At 42.5% G+C, this 23,328-nt stretch overlaps 2 protein-coding genes and 1 long non-coding RNA gene across 6 annotated transcripts in view; 2 read left to right on the top strand and 1 right to left on the bottom strand.

Moving 5' to 3' along the window:
- On the bottom strand, positions 1–22,679 carry MKRN2OS (MKRN2 opposite strand). 3 transcript variants are annotated; one of them, XM_051982643.1, is made up of 6 exons: positions 22,583–22,679; positions 19,158–19,239; positions 7,020–7,525; positions 4,879–4,928; positions 1,853–2,015; positions 1–812 (listed from the first exon to the last, which is right to left on the bottom strand). In XM_051982643.1, the coding sequence occupies exons 3-6, from the start codon at positions 7,235–7,237 to the stop codon at positions 590–592; spliced, it is 654 nt and encodes a 217-aa protein (XP_051838603.1). In that variant the 5' UTR covers positions 7,238–7,525; positions 19,158–19,239; positions 22,583–22,679; the 3' UTR covers positions 1–589. The 3 variants fall into 3 exon arrangements, with proteins under 3 accessions (XP_051838603.1, XP_051838595.1, XP_051838587.1); XM_051982635.1 differs by lacking the exon at positions 4,879–4,928 and adding an exon at positions 3,461–3,510 and having other exon boundaries at positions 19,158–19,244; XM_051982627.1 differs by having other exon boundaries at positions 19,158–19,244.
- Positions 12,409–19,145, top strand: LOC127552166 (uncharacterized). Its single transcript, XR_007951279.1, has 3 exons — positions 12,409–13,080; positions 18,550–18,714; positions 18,845–19,145. It is a non-coding gene; the product is annotated as an uncharacterized LOC127552166 (long non-coding RNA).
- Positions 22,652–23,328, top strand: part of MKRN2 (makorin ring finger protein 2) — a 26,188-nt gene continuing 25,511 nt past the window's right edge. The window contains exon 1 of one of the 2 annotated variants that reach the window (XM_051982612.1): positions 22,652–22,750. Coding sequence is in view for 1 of the 2 variants with exons in the window: in XM_051982603.1 (XP_051838563.1) it covers positions 23,016–23,041 (26 nt within the window). In the remaining variant the exon portion in view is untranslated. Of the gene's footprint in view, positions 22,751–22,910; positions 23,042–23,328 lie in introns of those variants that run through there. The other variant, XM_051982603.1, reaches the window with a different exon arrangement.

Raw genomic sequence — 23,328 nt, forward strand, 5'->3', positions numbered from 1 at the left:
TTGTCAAGCACAGAAAGCGTTTATTAAGCACTCTACATTTTCTCTAATGGCGCCGCCACTTCTTGCAGTTACATTCCTTCTTATATACCATCTCATTACATCATCTCATACCCAGCTTTCTTTGTCTTTACCCCATCACGGTACAGGCTATTCAATAACAAAATCATTAATCTTGGGGGTAAACAACCTTTCACTACTGCCTTCCTGTTTTCCTCCTCTGCACACCTTGCTCCTCCTCCTCAGGTTATTTCCTGCTATACAGCTCCTTTTGTCACGTATACCTAAAATCATCTAACAATTCTAGATTCTTGAATAGACCAAAGAAACAAGATTTCTGGGAGGTTATTATGCAGAAAAGATTTCAAGTATGGTGTTGGTGATGGATTGTGTCTGAAGACTAGAGCAACTGATTAGGAGAAGGTCCATTATCAGGAGGCTGGCCACCAGCTAGGGAATTCTTCAGCCATGACAACCCAATGTACAGAAGATTAAAAGTTCAGGAATCAATCCTTGTATAACAGCTCTCCAAATTTCATCTCCCTTGTTGACATAGAAGTGCATTTTAAAATTTCATTCATACATTGTTCCCCTAAGAATGACTTGCAGTTGAATCAAAGCGATCAATAACGCAGAAACCCTTTTCTTCTATTGCCCGATAGAGTGTGATATATTTAGCAGCTCTCTTTGTCTTGGGTACCACAAATTTCTCAGTGAATTTATTTTTGTCTAATTGATGTCTCCCCTCTGCAGCCAGTATAGAATTAATGAATGTCAGGGCATAAGTATAACAGTTGTAACGGTGTTCTTCATACCTTTGAAAACAAATTCAGTTATTTAAAAAAGACTCAAAGAATTTTATAGGCGACAAGGACAAAACCATCCATAGGAGTTGTCAAATCACTGGCCTAAATGTTGGCTGGATGCATCCTTCCTACTTCACTCCCAAGTCCTTTTTGGGATGTGTTTAAAATTAAACCTAGCCAGGGTGATCATTAGCGCATTGGTTGAGTGTACAGATCACTACTTGAGAAATTTGCCTAGAAATATACAAGAAGAGAAGAAAACACTAATTTCTCTGAGTCTAATCTTTGTGAAGTTCTCCTCCCACCTTACCCAAGGTTAATTCAATCTGAAATGCTCTGGTTGGGGTTTTGTTCCCATAAAAGAATCAAGCTTTCATGTTGATCAGCTCTGTAGAAAATTCATTGGCTCAAATTATGCAGCCCCTTGTTATATGCTGTGCCAATCTAAAAAACCTGGATGTTTTCTGGATGTCTCATCTTTGTTACGATAGATATCTTTGTTCCAGACATAAGCATTCATGTTGTGCCCTTTCTGGAAACTCTGATGTCTAGAATCTCCCTAACAGAAACTTCTAGCCTCACTCATGTCACTTCCCTGCCCAGGGAAAAATCCATCAGACATGTTCCCAGACCCCCTTCTTAAGGTCTCCCATTTTCGGTGGTGTGCACACATATACTTGCCCTCCACCCAACTAAGAGGAGTGATGAGAATCCAAATGTCACACCAGGAGGGGGCCTTTTGCAGGATCACCAACCCCTTCCTCTTCCTGTCTAGTCTGAAAAGAATCTTCCCCAAACCCCGGGCCACCTCACACTGGCTGACTTGCAGGTACATATCCTGTTCCTCAGGATAGTTGGCTCCAACTTCCTCATGATCCTGTCACAAATTTTCCTTGGGATGAGTTAAAATTCACTATTAATAAAGACCCACTTCATTTATATCACTGAGAAATCTGCTAAAGGAACCTCTCAAGTTTCACCAAAAGTGGCTTCTGGGATCCCAATGCTTGCAAGTAGTTTTGTTATCCTATTAGGTTAGAACTACATACCTGTTGGGAGACCAGGCATCTGTTGCAGAGAACTCTTCCAGATATTTATCCCATCGGTACATCAGTCTAAACATATTGGGCTGTAATAGTTGAATACTTATACTTTCTTCCCACCCAGTGTCATCTCTGTGGATACCTTGCTCGTTGTAATTATACACAGTTCCTATTTTAAAAAAAAATTTAAAAAGCAGATTATAATCTTCTGAATTAAAATATTCAATTCTTGGGCTTGCATTCCCTGGAGCTGAATATATGACTGTGATAAAGGGAGAATGGTGAACCATGTTTTAAGAAATGAGTACACTCTACCCCAAGATAAAACCCAAATATTAAAAGATGCCCAAATCTACTTCACTGAAATTATGGATCCATAAATCCAGTGCTTTACCACGGTGCCTGGCACATACCAGGGACTTACAAAATATTGATTGATTGGTTGGTTAAAATCTTTTACCCAAAATAAAAGGCTTTACAAAAAAAGCCTTTCACATATTTAAGGAGAGAGGTGAGTTTAATATTTGTAAAGAAGGTAAGATAGGTTTACGACTATCCTTCACCCCTGTAGTCTGGCTGGGTGAAGTCCAGGGTTAAGTTCTATGGACTCAAATTAGTGGCCAGATGAAGAATGTGAGCTGATAAATCAAACAGCCTAAACTCAGTGACAATTCAGGCAGAACTTCAAAGACAGAAAACCTCTAGGTGGTTCAGTGGATGGAGTAAGGGGGCTGGAGTCAAGGACACTCATCTTCCTGAGTTCAAATCCAGCTTCAGACACTTACTAGCTGGGTGACTGACTCTAGGCATGTCACCTAACCCTGCCTGCCTCAATTTTCTCATTTGTAAATTGGGCTGAAGAAGGAAATAGTAAACCACTCTATTATCTTTGTCCAAAAAAAAAGCCCAAATGGAGTCAGGAAGAGACTACACAATTGACTTAACTAAGGCTCAAATGCCCATAAATACAGAGCTCAAGGTCTCCAGCTTCTTTCAAGACTCAGCTCATATCCAACCTTCTATTAGAATCTTTTCCTGATTCCCCTAAATATTAATGTTCCTTCCCTCTTTTTCAAATTGTCTTGTGGTAGTAACCACAGAGAACTTATCTATCTGTGGTTACAAATCTCTTCCTTTCTCCTCCCAGGGAGAATGTTAGCTCCTTAGGTTTGGGCACCCTCTCACCTCACCCCTCTCTCCCAGTAGAGTGTGTCTCTTACATACCCAGCACCCTGCCTTTGGCATAGTGGGAACTCACCACTACTAGGTACATTAATAGGTATGAAAAGGTGCTTGGTCCTGTGAAGTGTTCTTAAATAAACATTTAAAGAAGTGAGTCTTCCAAGATAATGCCAATAGACTGGACAGAAAATGCCATCTGCATCCGGGAAAAGAACTAAGGAGATTGAATGCAAATCAACACATGCTATGTTCACTTCTTTGTTTCTGGTTTTTTTTTTTCTCTCCCATGCTCTGAGTTTTCTCTCCCAACATGATTCATAAATCAATGTGTATTCAAATAAATTAAATTAAATTTTAAAAGAAAGAAAGAAAAAAAAGTGAACCTAACTGAACCTAGGGTACAGGATTGAAAAGGTAAAGAAACTGTTTTACCATGGGTATTGGTTATTCCAACATGGAGATCAGCATTTCCATCATATTCCCTGTAAAAACAATAACAACAAATTTTAGAAATCTTCTATATATCATTTATTTTTACCTGAAAAACTGATATCTGATGTACATAGGGTATCTATCCTAAATCAGAATGGTCAGGAAGAACATAGTATTCAGAACAATATGTGACATATAGTAGGTGCATAATAAAGTTTATAGACTGATTGTTGACTCACATCAGTGATGGGCCCCTTTACATACCTAACAGATCGCCAAGGATACAGGGGGGGAAAGACATAGGAGCCCCCCCCCCCAGGATAGTGCCTTCTGCTCAGTGCAATCCATAGCACTGGGGGATTGGGGGAAGCAAAGCTCTCCCAGCCCTTTGCCTTATGAGTGTAGTAGAATCTAGATTGGACATGGCAGCCCCAGGCATTATGCCATCAACACTTAGGGCAGAAGAATGTATGCAAGAATGCATTCAGCTGACAAATGGAGTCAGACTCCCTGTGTCGGACATCCTTATATTTTCCAATACTCAGGAGATAGTAATGATTTCCTAGTCCCCGAACTCCTACAACTTGTTTCTCATTTGTCTCAGACCCTTAGATTTTTTTGGCTCTGAAACCCTCACATTGGCCTAGCTTGGATTTGCTTCCCATTTATTTAAATCCCAATTTGGACCTTGCTTCCTCTCTTAAGGATACCTGGTTATTTCCACAGTTTTGAATACTCAAATCTTTTGCAGTTTGGTCAGACCTGTTGGAGTTTATATGCACAGCCTTCAGAAGCCCAGAGTAACTTCCAAGTCAAGGGAAGAAGGTAGGGGGAGGACAAGAGGTTTAATTCTAACAATTTAAGCTATCCTAGGGTCAATGTGCATTCATTCTTTCATTTGTTTGTTTGTTTGCTGAGGCAATTGGGGTTAAATGACTTCCCAGGGTCACACAGTTAGGAAAGGTTAGGTGAGTGAGACCAGATTTGAACTCACCCCTCTCTCCCAGTAGAGTGTGTCTCTTACATACCCAGCACCCTGCCTTTGGCATAGTGGGAACTCACCACTACTAGGTACATTAATAGGTATGAAAAGGTGCTTGGTCCTGTGAAGTGTTCTTAAATAAACATTTAAAGAAGTGAGTCTTCCAAGATAATGCCAATAGACTGGACAGAAAATGCCATCTGCATCCGGGAAAAGAACTAAGGAGATTGAATGCAAATCAACACATGCTATGTTCACTTCTTTGTTTCTGGTTTTTTTTTTTCTCTCCCATGCTCTGAGTTTTCTCTCCCAACATGATTCATAAATCAATGTGTATTCAAATAAATTAAATTAAATTTTAAAAGAAAGAAAGAAAAAAAAGTGAACCTAACTGAACCTAGGGTACAGGATTGAAAAGGTAAAGAAACTGTTTTACCATGGGTATTGGTTATTCCAACATGGAGATCAGCATTTCCATCATATTCCCTGTAAAAACAATAACAACAAATTTTAGAAATCTTCTATATATCATTTATTTTTACCTGAAAAACTGATATCTGATGTACATAGGGTATCTATCCTAAATCAGAATGGTCAGGAAGAACATAGTATTCAGAACAATATGTGACATATAGTAGGTGCATAATAAAGTTTATAGACTGATTGTTGACTCACATCAGTGATGGGCCCCTTTACATACCTAACAGATCGCCAAGGATACAGGGGGGGAAAGACATAGGAGCCCCCCCCCCCAGGATAGTGCCTTCTGCTCAGTGCAATCCATAGCACTGGGGGATTGGGGGAAGCAAAGCTCTCCCAGCCCTTTGCCTTATGAGTGTAGTAGAATCTAGATTGGACATGGCAGCCCCAGGCATTATGCCATCAACACTTAGGGCAGAAGAATGTATGCAAGAATGCATTCAGCTGACAAATGGAGTCAGACTCCCTGTGTCGGACATCCTTATATTTTCCAATACTCAGGAGATAGTAATGATTTCCTAGTCCCCGAACTCCTACAACTTGTTTCTCATTTGTCTCAGACCCTTAGATTTTTTTGGCTCTGAAACCCTCACATTGGCCTAGCTTGGATTTGCTTCCCATTTATTTAAATCCCAATTTGGACCTTGCTTCCTCTCTTAAGGATACCTGGTTATTTCCACAGTTTTGAATACTCAAATCTTTTGCAGTTTGGTCAGACCTGTTGGAGTTTATATGCACAGCCTTCAGAAGCCCAGAGTAACTTCCAAGTCAAGGGAAGAAGGTAGGGGGAGGACAAGAGGTTTAATTCTAACAATTTAAGCTATCCTAGGGTCAATGTGCATTCATTCTTTCATTTGTTTGTTTGTTTGCTGAGGCAATTGGGGTTAAATGACTTCCCAGGGTCACACAGTTAGGAAAGGTTAGGTGAGTGAGACCAGATTTGAACTCAGGTCCTCCTGACTTCAAGGATCGTGCTCTATCCGTTGCACCACCTAGCTGCCCCTAAATGTACATTTATTATCTACAATACTAGATAATAGAACCCTCTGGGAGGTTTAAGAGACTATTAATAACTGATACATTAATATGATTTCAAGTATTAGAATTTCAGCCCTAAGAACAGATGAAGATTAAGGAGAGATAAAGAAGATTGTTCTAATTCCATTCTCCTCCTTCTTATGCCAAAGTGCCATCCTTAACTCTCAAGAAAATGTATCTCATTTTATAATGATGGCATTCATATAGCTCTTAGAAAGTTATAAAACGCTTGGCTTATTCTATTCTCATATGCGCCTTACAGCCTTATTGTACTATTGTCCCCATATTATAGATGAGAAACTGAGGCTTGGAACAGCTAAGTGATACCATGGTAACACAACTAACAGACCATAACAGCACTGCCCACCTCTTGTGTTTATTGTGAAGCAGGACAGTGTGAGTAAAACATGTTGCAAACGTAGCATGGTGCTACATAAGTGAGCAATGCTCCGGCATTTATTGGGCACCTTCGATGTGTCGGGCACTAGGCTGAACACTAGCAAAGAGAGGCAGCTTGGGGGAGCGGCAGAGGCATCGGAATCAGAAACACCACCTCTTTCACACCTGGGTGAGGAGATTCTGGGCAAGTCACTAGTCAGCAGGCCAGGCCACTCTTTAAGCCCTATCTCTGATTACTTGCTTTCTCAAAGAAGGGACAGGGAAGGAAGGGAAGCCCAAAGGAACTTAGAATTTTTTTAAAAGAATGTTAATCATTGTTTTCCAATGTAATTGTAATTTAATGTAAATGTAAAATATTAAAAATGAAAAAGAATTTAAGGTACAGAGAAAGCACCAACCTGCAATGGTAGAGAAAGTTCCTTACTTGAAGCTCCTTTCTCTAGTCCAAAGATGTTATTTGATTATATTATTTAATACCTAAAACACTGTTTAATTATTTTTGTGCAAATATATTTAAAGTATGCATCTCAACTGAGGGAGGAAGAAAGAGTCAACATTATGAGAGGAAAACAAAGATTGTCCCTTTGAAGTGAGGAAGAGAAGGTGAAAATCATAGAAGAAAACAGTTTTCTGTAACAGCCCTGGAAAGATGGTACATACCTAAGAAAGGTGCCTTGGGTGGGCTTGAGCAGGAAGGCGCACTGTTCTTGGTGCCCATGGATCAGTGGGGTGGCAATGGTGACGGGTGCTTCGTCTAGTGTCCTGAAACTCAGGGGCTGATGACACACAGGGCAGAAGTCGGGTACTCTGAAGCAATAGATATTCTTACCACAGTGGCGGAACCGGACCACAGGGTGGCCGGCCTCCGGAGGGTGCATGGCAGGAGCCTCTCTGCCCAAAAAGGCCCAAGCAGCTACAGACTTCCCAACTTCCTCCTCCCCTTCTCAGAACACCTGGAGCTCGTCCTGCAGTCCAGGCAACATGATCAATGGTGACTTCATTCAGATGGACAGTTCTGAGAGCCAAACAGCTCAGAGGGCTAGGAACTGGGAGGCTCCACAAATCCTGTTCTTAAAGAGCCAGCCTCTTTTCTCAGGAAGCTGGCATCTTCTGTGCCCAATATGGGACTACGTTGCAGCTGAATGTTAGTAAATCATTTTATCTCCCTAATGAATATTGATGCAAAAATTTTAAATATTAGCAAAGAGGTTACAATTTATCAGCAGATTAATACACTGTGAGCAAGAAATGCAGAGCTATGCTAAGTGAAATGAGCAGAACCAGGAGATCATTATATACTTCGACAACGATATTGTATGAGGATGTATTCTGATGGAAGTGGATCTCTTCGACAAAGAGAGCTAACTCAGTTTCAACTGATCAATGATGGACAGAAGCAGCTACACCCAAAGAAAGAACAGTGGGAAATGAATGTAAACTATTTGCATTTTTGTTTTTCTTCCCATGTTATTTATATCTTCTGAATCCAATTCTCCCTGTGCAACAAGGTTCTGCACATATATATTGTATCTAGGATATACTGTAACCTATTTAACACATATAGGACTGCTTGCCATCTAGGGGAGGGGGTGGGGAGAGGGAGGGGAAAAATTGGAACAGAAGTGAGTGCAAGGGATAATGTTGTAAAAAATTATCCTGGCATGGGTTCTGTCAATAAAAAGTTATTTTAAAAAATTAAAAAAAAAAAGAAATGCAGGGCTAGTTCAATATCAGGAAAACTATTATCATAATTGACCATATCAATAAAAAATTTGACAGAAATTATATAATCTCAACTGATGCAGAAAAAGCTTTTGACAAAATACAGCACCCATTTCTAGAGAACATAGGAATAAGGGGAGTTTTCCTTAAAATGATAAGCAACATCTATCTAAAGCCATCAGCAAGTATTATTTGTAATGGAGAGAAGCTGGAAGCATTTCCAATAAGATCAGGAGGTGAGACTAAGCTGCCCATTTTCATCACTATTGTTTAAAACCATACTAAAAATGTTAGATTTAGCAATAAGAAAAGAAGAAGAAATTAAAGGAATTGGAATAGGCAAGGAGGAGATAAAACTATCACTCTTTGCAGATGATATGATCATATACTTAGAGAATCCTAGAAACCCATCCAAAAACCTACTGGAAACAACAGCTTTAGCAAAGTTGCAAGATATAAAATAAATCCACACAAATCACCAGCAATTCTATATATTACTGACAAAGCCCAGTAACAAGAGATAAAAAGAGAAATTCTGTTTAAATAACTATAGACAAAATACATTTGGGGGGCAGCTATCTGCCAAGACAAATCCTGGAACTAGATGAACACAATTTCACGACACTTCTCACACAAATAAAATCTGATCTAAACAACTGGAAAAATATCAATTGCTCATGGATAGGCCAAGCTAATATAATAAAAAGGACAATTCTACCTAAATTGGCCTACTTGTTCAATGCCATTCCAAATGGCCAAAAAGTTATTTTATAGAGCTAGAAAAAAATAACAAAATTATTGTGCCTTAGCAGTACCACACCTAAAACTATATTACAAAAGCAGCAGTCATCAAAACCATTTGGTACTGGCTAAGAAATAGAATGGTAGATCAGTGGAATAGGTTAGATACACATGACATAATAATCAGTGACTACAGTAATTAATCAAGTATTTAATAAGCCCCAAAACTCTAGTTTCTAGGATAAGAACTTACTATTTCACAAAAATTGCTGGAAAAACTACAAAATAATATTTCAGAAACTTGGTATATACATCTTCCAACCCATACCAAAATAAGGTCAAAATAGGTATATGATTTGGCATAAAATATTAAACTATAAATAAATTAAGAGATAATTTACCTATCAGATCTTTGGAGAAGGGAATAATTTGTGACCAAAGAAGAATTAGAGAACATTAGGAAAGGCAAAATGGACAACTTTGATTACATTAAGTTTAAAACATTTCAGGAGCAGCTAGGTGGTCAGAAGGATGCGAGTTCAAATCTGGCCTCAGACACTTAACACTTTCTAGCTGTGTGATCCTGGGCAAGTCACTTAAACCCAATTGCCTTATTCCCCCCCCCCCCCAAAAAAAAGTTTCTGCACCAAAAAAAACCAACACAAACAAAATACTGCCAGTTTCTGATAAAGACCTCATTTCCAAAACATAAAGAATTGTGTCAAATGTATAATACAAGTCATTCCCCTATTAATAAATGAACAGATAATTTTCAGATGAAGAAATTAAAGCTATCTATAGTCATATGATAAGATGCTCTAAGTCACTGTTGATTAGAGAAATGTAAATTAAAACAACTCTGAGGTAAAACTTTTTTAAGGAAAAGTAAGTGGAAACAACATTTGAAGAAGAGGCAGGAGAACTAGAGACCTAGCTCAATTTTATTGTGAGGCAGCTGTGTGAACTTGGCTAAAATCTTGTCACCTTTCCCCTGCCTTGGCTCCTCTTCTGTGTAATGAGGGCATCAGACCTAGAAGGTCCCTTTCTGGCTTTAAAATTCTTTGGTTCCAAAACTTGGGATGGTTTCTGATCCTGTTTAGCCATTGGACCCGGATGACATCAGGAGGAGAAAGTGAGGCAGGTGACCTTGCACAGCCTCCCTCCTCACTTACATCCAACTCACTTGCATGTCTTGGTGCCACGGCCCAGATGTCATGGTCCTCTTGAGAAGGAAGGACAAACAATAGAATGGATCCTAATAGATTGAAAGTCCCACATCTTTTTAAATATGGGCAACAGATCAGCACGAACACAAACAGCTAAACGCAGATTGGTAGACACATAACAAGAATAAAGAGACACAGCAGAGTACAGTGTCTAGAGTGCTGGCCTCCACATCAGAAAGAACCGAGTTCAAGTCCCGCCTCTGACTCAATGTCTGGAGGCCAGAAAGGTGGGGCCATACAAAAAAATGGCCGTGTACTAGATAGAGTCCTGGATTTACAATTAAGAAGTTCTGAGTTCAAATCCTGCCTCAGACACTCACTAGCTGTGTGACTTTTCTTAGTGTTAGATTTTTCAACTCTAAAACAGAAATCATATCAAGTGAAATAATGTATATAAAGCACCTTGCACATTTAAGATACCATATGAATGCTTATTAGAATTGTTTAATGATCTCATTAGTGCCAGTTTCATATCCTACCATCTCCTACCATCAAGCCATCCGGCCCACCTCACCATCTGCCCAGCACCACTGGCATTCTCCTCCCAACTGGCCCAGCATCCTCCACACCGACCTAGGACCTAGACTCCCCACTCAGGTGTCCCCGAGTTCATGCCCCATTCCCTGGGGGTTAATCCCCCTTACCTTTGGCATCCACACCCTGGGATTCAGCCCAATTGATGGGTGAGGCCAACTAGTCCATGTGGCTACTGCCAGGCCTTGGGACACCAAACCATGCTTCAAGTTCAAACCCTATCCAGCCTCTAGCCCTCCACCCAGGCCATCTTGCCCTCTTCCACTGCTGTGGACATGTTTCCTCCACCCCATTATTCCCACTTTTCCAGAACAAAGCCCCTTCCCTGATCCCTCTTCTCTTATACACAAAGAGGGGTTTGCTTTGACAAGGAGAAGGGCTACTTCTTCATGTGAGTCAGGGAAGGGTCCAAGAGAAAATAGCAAGAGACGCCTGACTGACCTACGCTTGGCTTACGCCTGTTTCTGGTCCCCCATTCCTGGAAGATACTTTTTACATCCCTTCTTCAATGTGAGCCACGATGAGTAACACTGTGCAGCCTGCTTACACTCCCCACACAGCCTTTCTGCTCACCTGTCATTTGGATTCATCAAAGACTGTGTTATTTTATGAATTCACAGTTATATAGTGTCACCAAGAGATCCAGTGTCAGAAACAAGGTTTGGGAATCCTCGAGAACACTGTCCGATGCCCCAAAAGCAGTCTAGGTCACGCTCCTCTTGATATCAGCTATCGGACAAACTCTCGGTTTTGCCCTCATCGTCCACAGGCGCACCACGCCCATCTTCACAACTTCTGGAATTCTCTTTTTCCATGCTCTTCCTGGGCCTTACAAGCCTAACCCCCTTTCTGTGCCCTCACTTCCGATCTCTTCTATTCTTTCCTAGAATATACGCTCTCTTCCATTCCTCGCTTTGGCAAACAAGTTCAACTCTGCCCTGCCTTGATCCCTGTGTCTCCTTGTCCCATCACCGATCCATCTCTGCAAAACTTGAGCCTTGGACAACTTCCACCATCCCCAATTTCACTCCCACTCACAGGCTGCTGAATGAGAAAACAGAAACGTGTGCTAGCAAGGTTCCTTCCAATCTGTTTCATCGTCTCTCCTGGGCTCTTGCTGCGGCAAGGTGATCCCTCTCAGCTCCCAAACTCTCACAACGTGATTCTTTCCTCCCCACCTCTCACAGCCCCCCCTTGCCTCATGACCGCTCTTGGGGACCCCCCTCCTTTGCCTCCCTCTTCATGGCACTCCATAGAAGTCTCCAGTTCTTCTCTCATTTTCTCCTCAGCTCACCAATCCTATCACTTACCCAAAACCACTCCATCCCCAAAGGACCAGCTGCCAGATTTGGCAAGCTTGGCTCAGTCCTCATCCTTCCTCCCCTTGGTGGTTATTCTCTCTAGTTCTCCCTCAGCTATCTGACGCTCCTTCCACTAACCATGCATGTCCCCCAAGGCTCTGTCCTGGGCCCTTTCATCTTCTTTCCCTATAATGCTTTTTGGGAGAGGGGAGAAAGAGTGGGGAAGAAGTATGCGGAAGAGAGTCATGATTTCATACATCTTGAGCTAAAAACAAACCTTAGGAGTCACCTAGTTCAATTATTTCATTTTACAGATGAGGAAACTGAGGACACAGGTGGCAGAATCAGGACCTGAACCCAGATTCTCTGGCTCCAAACTCAATGCCTCTCATGACACCAAGCTGTCTGTCATCTTGGGTTCAAGAAAGCTAAGGAGAGATCATGGAACATAGAATTCTAGAGCTAGAAGGAACCTGAGCCATCCTCCAGGCCAATCCCTTCATTTTATAAATGGGGACCGTTGGGAAAGGGAGGGGGCTGGGAAGGGATAGTTGGGAGGGTAGGAAGGGCTGGGGAAGAATAGTTGGGCAGGAGGAGAGGGTTAAGGCTGGGACACCTGGGATAGATACAAGGGAGTGAGGAGGAACAATGTGGCCAGCAGGGGATGATAAGTAGCAAGTGGAACATGAACAAGAGGGACAGTTGGGATGGTACCAATAAAGACAGTTGGGAGAAAAGGACCCCAGGAAGGGTCAGTTGGGATGAAGAGAGCCTCAGAAAAACATTTTTTGAGGAGGACAGAGGGCTATTTGGGGCAAATCAGGATGGAGGAAAGATGCTATTAAAGAATAACTTGGATGGGAATATGTGGGTCAGAGATAGAGGGTTTAAGAGGGATTATTTCTTTTTGGAAAAAGGGGCAAAGGAGGGAAAGTTCGGAGGCTGCAATGAGATGGATTAATAGTATAAATAATACAGCTATGGACAAGAAACTGAGGACTGTTAATCATTGAATTTGATAAAGTTTGGACAGGAAGGTTCTGTCGAGAAACAAGTGGAAAAAAGGGATGTATTTGAGGAAGGACAATTCAAAGGAATAGCATCATTTTGGTGGCTGTGAGAATTGGATGAGGGTTTGGTTTCTACAGAGTTATGGATATTAAACTGGAGAGGTGCAGAGAGATGAAACTTAAAAAGGTGAGGCTGAAACCTAGGAAATGGAGGCTGTGACTCAGAACAAGAAGACAAAACTAATAAAAGAAAAATGTAATCAGGATGGGAAATTCAGACTTGAAAACAGGGAGAATGTACTAAGGGGTGGGGATTTAGAATAAGAAAACACACTGAAACACATTATAAAATGTACTCAGAACTGAGAAATGAGAATAATAAATACATGGTTAAATGTTAAATACATAGTATAATATAGAAGTGGAGATTTGGAAGGAATGTGTGGTGATGTATTCAGAAGAGGACACAAGAGAAGTCATAACCTTTATAGTACTCAGCCAAAAGGGAGTCAGGGGAAGGCCTCCAAACTCCAAATAAGGTGAACACCAAAGGAAAAGTACTGATGTAATCTGGGGTGCAGATTCACACTCAGATGGGGGGCTTATGCTCTGGATATGTTGTGATCACTGTGATAGTCAATGGGGCATCAGGGGAGGGACTTGCATTTCGAATATAAAAAAAAAAAAAAACATGTCTATTGATTCCAAGTGTTGCTATTCTACATAGAATACTCACTTCTACAGTTACATAATTAAAGACTTTTAACTTCAACGTTCCCAAGTCCAATGGAGTTATTTCTTACAGTGGCTGAATGGAGGTCAGATTGAAATGGATGGAGACAATAATGCAGGCAGACCTATTAGTAGCTATTGCAATCCAGGTGGACAGTAATCCTCATCAAGGGATTCAGGGCTTGCACTAGAATGGAAGCAGTATCAGATGTATTCAAGACATTCTGCAATGGTGAAATCAACAGGCCTTTCAAATAGACTGCCTAAGAGGGATGGGAGATAGGAGGTCCAGGATGACTTTGAGATTGGAAGTATGAGCGACTCAGAGGATGGAAGGGAAGGAAAGGTAGGACTGGAACCAGGTTTAGGGGGAAGATATTGAGTTGTGTTTGGAACATAGTGAGTTTTAAGATTTCTCTTGTATATCAAACTAGAGACTTCTGAAAGACAGTTGCAAAAGGGATGCAAGATAGGTCAGCAGAGAAGTTAAGGCTGGATAGGTAGATCTGAGAATAATCAGCACTGAGATGGTAATTAAATTCATGGAAGCTGATAACACTAAGTAAAGTAATGTAGAGAAATCCTGTGGGGTCACCTTACTGGATGTGATCTGGATGAGGATCCAGCACAGGAGACAGAGAAGGAGCAGTGAGATAGGTAAGAGAAAAACGAGAAAAGACTGATGTTCTGAAAATCTAGAGAGAAGAGAACATGGAGGAGAGAGTGATTAATCAATGTTCAAGGCTGCAAGGAGGAAAATCCACTGGATTCAGCAACTAACAGATCTTCAGTAACTTTGGAGAGAGTAGATTGGATGGAATGACAAGGATGGAAGCCAAATTATAAGAGATTAAGAAGTAAGGAGAGAGAAGGTGGAAGTAACTACTATAGATGGTTTGAGTTTGTTGTTGCTGAGTTTAGCCACAAAAGGCAGAAGAGAAGTAAGATATTAATAGGGACAGAGATATTAACAGGGACAGATCAAGAAATTTTTGAGAATGGAGGAGACATGACTCTGTCTGGAGGCAGTAGGGAAGGAGCTTAATAGACAGTGAGAGACTAAAGAGAAGTAGGGGAGTAGGAATGACAGAAAGGACAACCTGTTGGGAAAAAATGGGATGAGATGGGATCCTGTGGAGAAGAGAACAGGTTAGTCATGGTTAGTCATGGTAAGGAGTAAGGTCATCTCTTCACTGGAAATGGGTGAAGGAGGAAATGGTGGAAAAAGGTATCTAAGTGATATGAGATAAGAGAAGGGAAAAAATGGAGCTCATGGTGAATGACCTCCATTTTTCTGCAAATATGAGGCAAAGTTCTCAGCTGAGGGGGTAAGGGAGGGAGCCAAGGCAAGATGGAGAAAGGATGAAAAGGAATTTGGAAGAACCACTGTAGAGAGTGGAATAGTAAGTTGATAAAATTAGTAGAGTAGGAATGCCTCACAACAGTAAGGGCTCAGTTAAGGTTGTGTAACAAATTTTTACTATTAAGACAATCACAAGAGTTTCATAATTTCCTCCCTTTTCATTCACCAGCACATGTGTTGCAAAGGCAACAGATGATGAGAGTGATTACAAAACTGATAATTGGCAGGGTATAACAGTTAATATATGAAGGAAAAAGCTAATCTAAAGGAAATGGCCTGAGTGAGAATTGAGTTGAGGGATTAAAGACCTAGTATGAATAAAAAACAGACTTGGGTAAGGAAAGGCAGATAGGCAAAAGGTGAAAAACCAATGATCAGATAAGAGGATTTCATAATCCTTTTCTATATCCTGGCCATCTAATAGTTGTGAGATATACCTCCAGAGTTGTTTTAATATGCACTTCTCTAATCAAGTGATTTAGAACATTTTTAATATGACTAAGATAGCTTTGATTTCATCATCTGAAAACTGCATGTTCATACCATTTGACCATTTTGTCATTTTGAGAATGACTCAAATTCTTATTGATTCAATTCTCTATATATTTGAGAGATAAAGGCTTTATCAGAGAAACTTGCTGAAAACATTTCCCCCTAAATTTTCTGCTTTTCTTAATTATTTTGGTTGCATTGGTTTTATTTGTGCAAAACCTTTTAAATTTAATCAAAATTACCCATTTTACATTCCATAATGCTATCTTAGGTTACAAATTCTTCCCTTCTCCATACATCTGACAGGCAAATTACCCCTTGTTCTCCTAACTTGTTCATATTTTGATATACCCTTAATGTAAATCATGTACCCATTTTGACTTTGTCTTGGTATACACTGTGAAGTATTGGTCTATACATAATTTTTGCCAAACTGCTTTCTAGTTTTCCAAATAGTTTTTGTCAAATAGAGTCTTTGCATTTATCAAATATAAGATAACTATGGTCTTTTCCTATTGTATACCATGGAACTAACCTATTTCACTAATCTGCCACTTTATTTCTTAGGAAGTACCAGATTGTTTTCATAATCATCACTCTATGATGTTCTTTGAGATCTAGTTCACTGAGGCTACCTTCCTTCACATCTTTTTTTTTTTCATTAATTCATTTGAAATGTTGACCTTTTATCTTTTTTTCCCTTAATTTTGTAATTATTATTTCTAGTTCTATAACATCATTTTTGATTGGTATAGCACTGAATAAGTATATTTAGACAGAACTGTAATTTTTCTTATATTGGCTTGACATAAGCGATTAACATTTTCCGACTTAATTGAGATCTGACTTCATTGATGTGAAAAGTGTTTTTTAATTGGATTATCTAGTTCCTGGTAGTGTCTTAGAAGATAGACTTCCCAAGGATTTTATGTTGTCTATAGTTATTAAATGGAACTTTTTTATCTCCTATTGCTGAATCTTGTTAGTTACAGAAATTCTGATGATTCATGTGGGTTTATTTTATGTCTTGCAACTCTGCTAAAGTTTAAGGAATCGTTTCAACTAGTTTTTTAGTTGATTCTCTGAGAGTCTCTAAGTGATGTGAACTCTAAACCAGCTTGTAAACTTTAGACCTTAAAAGTCATTCCCTTCCAAAACACATACTGATTGTTCAGTGAGTATGATTTTGTTGTGTTAAGTCACATTTGGTTGAGCCCATGAGCTATTTCACCTAATAAATGGCAAATCTTTATAACCTATATAATGTATGTCTATGTCTGTTGTTTTATGTCACAAATCATGCTTTTCCAAAACTATTTCATATTATCACTTCACATAGTGCCTAATGCCACTTCATAATTACTTCACAAGTATACAAATGTGAGTTTTGTTTCCTCGTTATCTATTCTAATTCCTTCAATTTCTTTTTCTTCTCTTACTGCTATAGCTAGCATTTCTAGCACGATACTGAATAACAGTGTTTATAATGGGCATTCTTGTTTCACCCTTATTCTTATTGGGAAGGCTTCTAGATTATGCTTATTATAGATGATTTTTGCTATTGGTTTTAGATAAATACTGGCCTAGGACCTATTGTTTGTTGGCCAATCAATGAGAGCCAGAGTGATCAGGGCTTAAGGCAACCCTCCATGTTTTCTTGTGAGGTTTCAGCAATTAAAATGTATATTCCCCTTTGGGCAGAGTACCTGCAGGTAAGAGTATGATACCTTATGTGGATAGAGGGAAGGGAAGGGAAGGGAAGGGAAAGAAGAAAGAAAAGAGCTATGTTGCTTAACTAGCCAGTTCTAGTTGAGTCCCCAGTGGGACAGCTCCTATTACTACACATAGAGGTTGTTGTTTGTCCTTCATTCTCAAAGAGGACCATGGCATCAGGGAGGTGAAGTCATGGCATTCATTTCTTAATCACTCTGGCCAATAATAAGTCCCTGGCCAAGTGCCAATTGGTCATTGTTTGGTTCTGATCAATGTAAATAGCACTTATTTCTGTTTTGGGCCAGAAATCCTGAGTCTTCCCCTCCAAGATTTTTTCTTTTTCAGGACTAAGTGAAAGGGGCCATTCTTTGCCTCAATTGCTACCTAGTCTTAATCACTGAATGGCTGTGGTCAAACTAAAACCAGCAAAAGATTTTAGTTTAAAAAGGCCAAGGTCTCCCACTGCATCCAGGGCCATCTCCACTCATTCTGATCTCTATCTGGCCACTGCACCCAGATGGCTCTGGAGGGGAATATGAGGCAAGTGACCTTGCACAGTTCTCCACACACACAAACTTAAATCCAATTCACTTGTATGTCATGGCATTAACTTCCTGATATCAGGGTCCTCTTGGAGAACAAAGGACAAACAAATGACAAAGATAAATACTACTTACCATTTTAATAAAGCTCCATTTATTCTTATCCTTTCTAGAATTTTTAATAAGTATGAATATTGTATTTTGTTAAAAAAATTTCTGCAACTATTGAAATAATCATGATTTTTGTTGGCTGGTTACTGATATGGTTGATTATATTGATATTTTTCCTCATATTGAACTACCCCCTGTATACCTAGTGTAAATCCCACATGCTTATAGAGTATGATATTTGTGATATATTGCTAACATCTCCTTGCTAGTATTGTATTTAAAATTTTTCCATCAATATTCATTAGGGGAATTGGTCTACAGTTTTCTCTGTATTTGATCTTCCTAATTTACATATTAGCACCATATTTGTCATAAAAGGAATTTAGGACATAAAAGGACTGCTATTTTTCCAAATTGTTATATAATACTGGAATTAATTGTTCTTTAAATGTTTGGTAGAATTCACTTGTGAATCCCATCTGTCCTGGGGATTTTTTGTTAGAGCTTATTGATGACTTGTTCAATTTCTTTTTTTCTAAAATACAATTATTTAAGTACTGGATTAGTCCATTTTGAGGAAGACAGTACTCAGGAAAAGAAATACAAAGCAGAAAATTAAACTTAGTGACTAAATAAGATAATATTTGTAAAGTGGCTGGCATATAGTCGGTGCTTAATAAATGTTTATTTTGTTCCTTCTTAGTGAAGAACTTCTTTCTTAGCTACCACATGGATGTGACTGATGATGAAACTATGATGGTGATACTCTGTCACTCAATGGAAGTCTCAAGAGTTACAGGATGACACATAAAAAGTCAAAGAAAGAAATGAAGCTAGAGAGGCTTTTTTTTCCCTCTCTTTTAAATGGGTATGGCATAGTACTCAGGAAAAGAAATAACAAAACAGAAAATTAAACTTAGTGACTAAGTAAGATAACATTTGTAAAGTGGCTGGCATACAGTCGGTGCTTAATAAATGCCTATTTTGTTCCTTCTTAGTGAAGGAACTTCCTTCTTAGCTACCATATGGATGTGATTGATGATGAAACCATGATGTGATACTCCATCACTCACTGGAAGTCTCAGAGTTACAGGATGACACAGAAAAAGTCAAAGAAATGAAGCTAGAGAGACTTTTTTCCCTCTCTTTTTAAACGGATATGGCATCCTTCTAGCAATATCAAGGGGTGGTATGGAATTTTTTGAATCATACCATACCATTGTGATGAAACCCTTAAGTACCAAGATACTGTATGAACCAAAGCAGCCAGGAAATTATTCATCTTCCCCAAACCCAAGCTGAGTTACTTACCAAAACTCTGGAATCCCTGGAAACATCCATGGAAGCACTAGAATGTATGGTTCCCCAAAGAGCTCCCATAAATCAATTCAACCTGTACTACATAATAAACAAGTAAAAAGACATAAAGAACGAGAGAATATTTGAATTTTAAGCACTACTTAGGTTACAAATAGATTTGAAAGAATGTGGAAAGCTGGAAAGAATGAAGTATTTTGGGGATATGACCCATGCAATCATTCCCCCATCTTCATCTGTATAATAGAGGCTTGAAGTCTAGGTGACTCCTGAGGTCCTTTTTAACTGTAAATGTGAGACTATGTATCCCTTTCACCTACTCCTGACACTCTCGCCAAAAAGAAAGAATGAGAAGACATGGGATAAAGAGCACTAGATTTGAAACTGAGTGGAAAGGCAGCCTATTATCTCCATTACCTTAAGGAGCTGGGATGGGATGACAGCTAAAGGACTATTGGGACCGGGGGGGGGGGGAGGGGAGAGGTTGAAAGACCATTTGGAGAGGTGTGGTGCCTGGCAATGGAGCGCTGGGATGGGGTGATGGGATAAAGGGAAGATCTGAAAAAGATGAGGGATATTTGGAAAGAGAAGAGAGGGTGGGGGGATAATTGGGCAGCTTTCTACCAAATTTTCCAAAGCCAGTCCTCTTCATTCCATTTTCTTTCACTGCTTTTTGGAGGAAAGGGGTTAGGGAAGAGAGCAGGGAAGAAGTATGTGGAAGGGAGTCATGATTTCATACATCTTGAGCTAAAAACAGACCTTAGGAGTCACCTAGTTCAACTCTTTCATTTTACAGATGAAGAAACTGAGGACACAGGTGGCAGAATCAGGACCTGAACCTCCAGGTTTTCTGGCTCCAAACCCAATATCTCCCATGACACCAGGCTGTCATCCTGGGTTCAAGAAAGCTGAGGAGAGATCATGGAACATAGAATTCTAGAGCTAGAAGGAACCTGAGCCATCCTCCAGGCCAATCCCTTCATTTTATAAATGGGGACCGTTGGGAAAGGGAGGGGGCTGGGGAGGGATAGTTGGGAGGGTAGAAGGGGCTGGGGAAGAATAGTTGGGCAGGAGGAGAGGGTTGGGGCTGGGACACCTGGGATAGATACAAGGGAATGAGGAGGAAGAGTGTGGACAGGAGGGGATGATAAGTAACAAGTGGAACAGGAACAAGAGGGACAGTTGGGATGGTACCAATAAAGACAGTTGGGAGAAAAGGACCCCAGGAAGGGTCAGTTGGGATGAAGAGAGCCTCAGAAAAACATTTTTTGAGGACAGAGGGCTATTTGGGGCAAATCAGGATGGAGGAAAGATGCTATTAAAGAATAACTTGGATGGGAATATGTGGGCCAGAGATAGAGGGCTTAAGAGGGATTATTTCTTTTGGAAAAAGGGGCAGAGGAGGGACACTTTGGAAGCTGCAATGAGACGGATTAATAGTATAAATAATACAGCAATGGACAGGAAAGTGAGGACTGATAATCGGGACAGAGACATGGGCCTGGAGAGGCACAGCTTGGAAAGGAAGGTGCTGTCGAGAAACAAGTGGAAAAAAGGGATGTATATGGGGAAGGACAGTTTGGAAAGGGACTTTGGACTGGGGAGGGACACTTGGGAAAGGGGGAGGAGACGGAAAAAGGAGAAATGGGAAAAGGACAGAGGACTGGGTAAGGAGAGTCTCAAGAGGAGAAGGCTCAGAAAGAGCAGTTGGGAGAAGGGAAGGGCATCAAAGGGCAGTCCTGACAATTACAGGAGAACGGGGAAAGACAGTTGGGAAAAGAAGAGGAATCTGGGGGCAGACAATTTGGACAGGATGATGAGGAAGAACAGTTGGGAAAGAAAGAAATCACTGAGGAAAGACAGCTGGGATTTGGGAAGACTTCCAATGGATAACTGGGAAAGAGGGAGGAGGCTAAAGAGGGACAATTTAAGCAGAAGGAAGGGATTGGAAGACAGTTGGGATAGGAGGAGGAGACAACAGAGGGATAGTTTGGACAGAAGGAAGTATCTGACAAAGGACTACTGGGATGGGGTGACCGGGCTGAGACGGCCCTCCTGGGACAGGGGGAGGAATCTAAAGGGGAATAGTGTAGATGGGAGGAAGTACCTGTCAAGAGAGAGCTGGGACGGGGTGACAGGGCTAAGACGGTCCTCCTGGGACAGGGGCAGAAGACTGCAGAGGGATAATTTAAACAGGAGAAGGTACTTGTCCAGGGGGAGTTGGGATGGGGTGACAGGGCTGAGACAGCCCTCTTGGGACAAGGGGAGGAAAACGAAGGGGGACAGGTCTAGGTATCTGTCACGGGAGAGTTGGGACGGAGTGACGGGGTTAAGGACGGACCCTTGGGTCAGAGGGAGGAGACAGCAGAGGGACAGTTTGAAGAGAAGAAAGTACCTGTCCAGGGGCAGTTGGGATGGGGTGACAGGCCTAAGGAAGGACCCTTGGGACAGAGGGAGGAGACTGCAGAGGGACAGTTTGGACAAAAGTAGGTACCTGTCCAGGGAGAGTTGGGACGGAGCAACTGGGCTGCGGAAGGACGTGAAGAGAGTCAGAGACAAAACCAATTACAGCTTGGGAAGAGGCACAAAAGCAGGGAAGGGGAACGTGGACAAGGACAGAAAGCTTAAGAGGAAAGACTGGGACAAAGGGAGGCACCTGAGGAAGGATACCTGGGCAAGCGTCCAGAGCACCGGCCACAAATGGGACAAGGAGAGATGGCTCAAGGAGAGTGCCGACTGGAAGGGCTATAGCGACAGCGAAAGCTTGGAAAGGAAGGGCCAAGGGAGGAGACTGCGGAGGGACAGCTTGGGCCGGGTGTGGCAGCTGGAGGGCGGCAACTGGGTCTGTGACATGGGCCAGTGCACCAAGTCCTGGAAGCCCTACAAGGGGAACCTGGACCGACGGTACAAGGGAAAGGACAACTGGGAGCGGATCAAGAAGATGCAGAATGACGTGTGGGACGAGAGCCAGTGGTGGGACAGGGAGAACGGCCGGGTCCCGGGGTTAGCGAGGCGCGATTACAGCAGGGACCCCGACAAGGATGACTGGGGGAGGCTGAGGATGAGGCACCGGGGCCGGACCAGGAAGCCCAAGAAGGATGGGCAGGAGCGGGGCTCTTCTTCCAAGAGCTCCCCGGACAGTGGGGGGGAGATGTCCAAATCCCCGACTCTGGTGGGGGTGGGGCTTCCCGAGGCGGCAAGCGAGGCAACCGAGAAGCTTTCGTCCCGGGGAGGTCATCGAGGCCAGGGGGAGCTGGCTGGGCAGGGGGCCGGGATAGGGGAGCCTGAAGAAGCGGAGGTCTGGGGGGAGCCGGAAGGGGCTGAGGAAGGGGAGGCGGGACAGGAGAGGTAGGGGTTAGGGACGGGTGGATGGCCGGGGCAGAGCTGGTAACCGCTGGGGCCGGGGGGGAGGGAGGCACCCAGAGCGAGGTCCGAGCTGCAAGAGCTGATCGGGACGCAGGACGAAGCGAAGCGGCGCACGTGGAGGAGCCGGGGGGTGCGCATGCGCGGCACCCCCAGAGATGCCCTTTGCCCGGGAGGCGGAACCAATTGTGACGGCGGCGGGGTTTCCGGCCGGCGCTACAAAGGTGAGGCCCGAGAGGGCGGGGCGGGGTGTAGCGGTGCCGAGGGCCCGGTGACGCAGTGGCTCCTGGGGCGGGGCAGAGGGACGCGGCCAGAGCAGCCGCGCCCCGGGCGGAAGAGGCCGAGCGCTCGGGAGCTGAGGCGACGGCGGCGGCGGCGGCAGCGGCGGCGGCGGCGGCGGCAGCGGCGGCGGCAGCAGCAGCAGGGGTGCGCGAGCGGCCGCCTCTCCATCCAGCCGTCCGTCCTTCAGTCACTCACTCACCCTCCATCATGAGCACCAAGCAGGTCACGTGCCGGTCAGTCCTGGGGGAGGGGCGTCAAGGGAAAGGGGACTCGGGAAGAAACGGGGGGAGGCGCCGCCTCCACGCCCGCAACGGATCCCCGAGTGCTTCCCTCCCCCAGCCGGGGCCGCAGCCTTTGCGTTTTCTAATCCCTGATGCGGCGGGAGCTTTTCCAGGGCTTGTGAAGCGGCCGAAGCCCGTGCTCCGTGCCCGGGACAGGTGGGCGGAGGATAGAACATCAGAGGGCAGCTGAGGTCACGCTGATCCGGAGAGCCGCCCGCATAGCGTTCCCCTCCTCCATC

Source organism: Antechinus flavipes, chromosome 1 (genome assembly GCF_016432865.1).
Source record: "Antechinus flavipes isolate AdamAnt ecotype Samford, QLD, Australia chromosome 1, AdamAnt_v2, whole genome shotgun sequence".
Lineage (NCBI taxonomy): Eukaryota > Metazoa > Chordata > Mammalia > Dasyuromorphia > Dasyuridae > Antechinus > Antechinus flavipes.

Coding starts and splice junctions, on each gene's coding strand:
- MKRN2OS (XM_051982643.1), bottom strand. CDS start 7,237: ATGCACCCTCCGGAGGCCGGCCACCCTGTGGTCCGGTTCCGCCACTGT. Junction 4,929..7,019: donor ACCCAAGGCACCTTTCTTAG/GTATGTACCATC, acceptor TTGTTTTTACAG/GGAATATGATGGAAATGCTG. Junction 813..1,852: donor GATGCCTGGTCTCCCAACAG/GTATGTAGTTCT, acceptor TTGTTTTCAAAG/GTATGAAGAACACCGTTACA.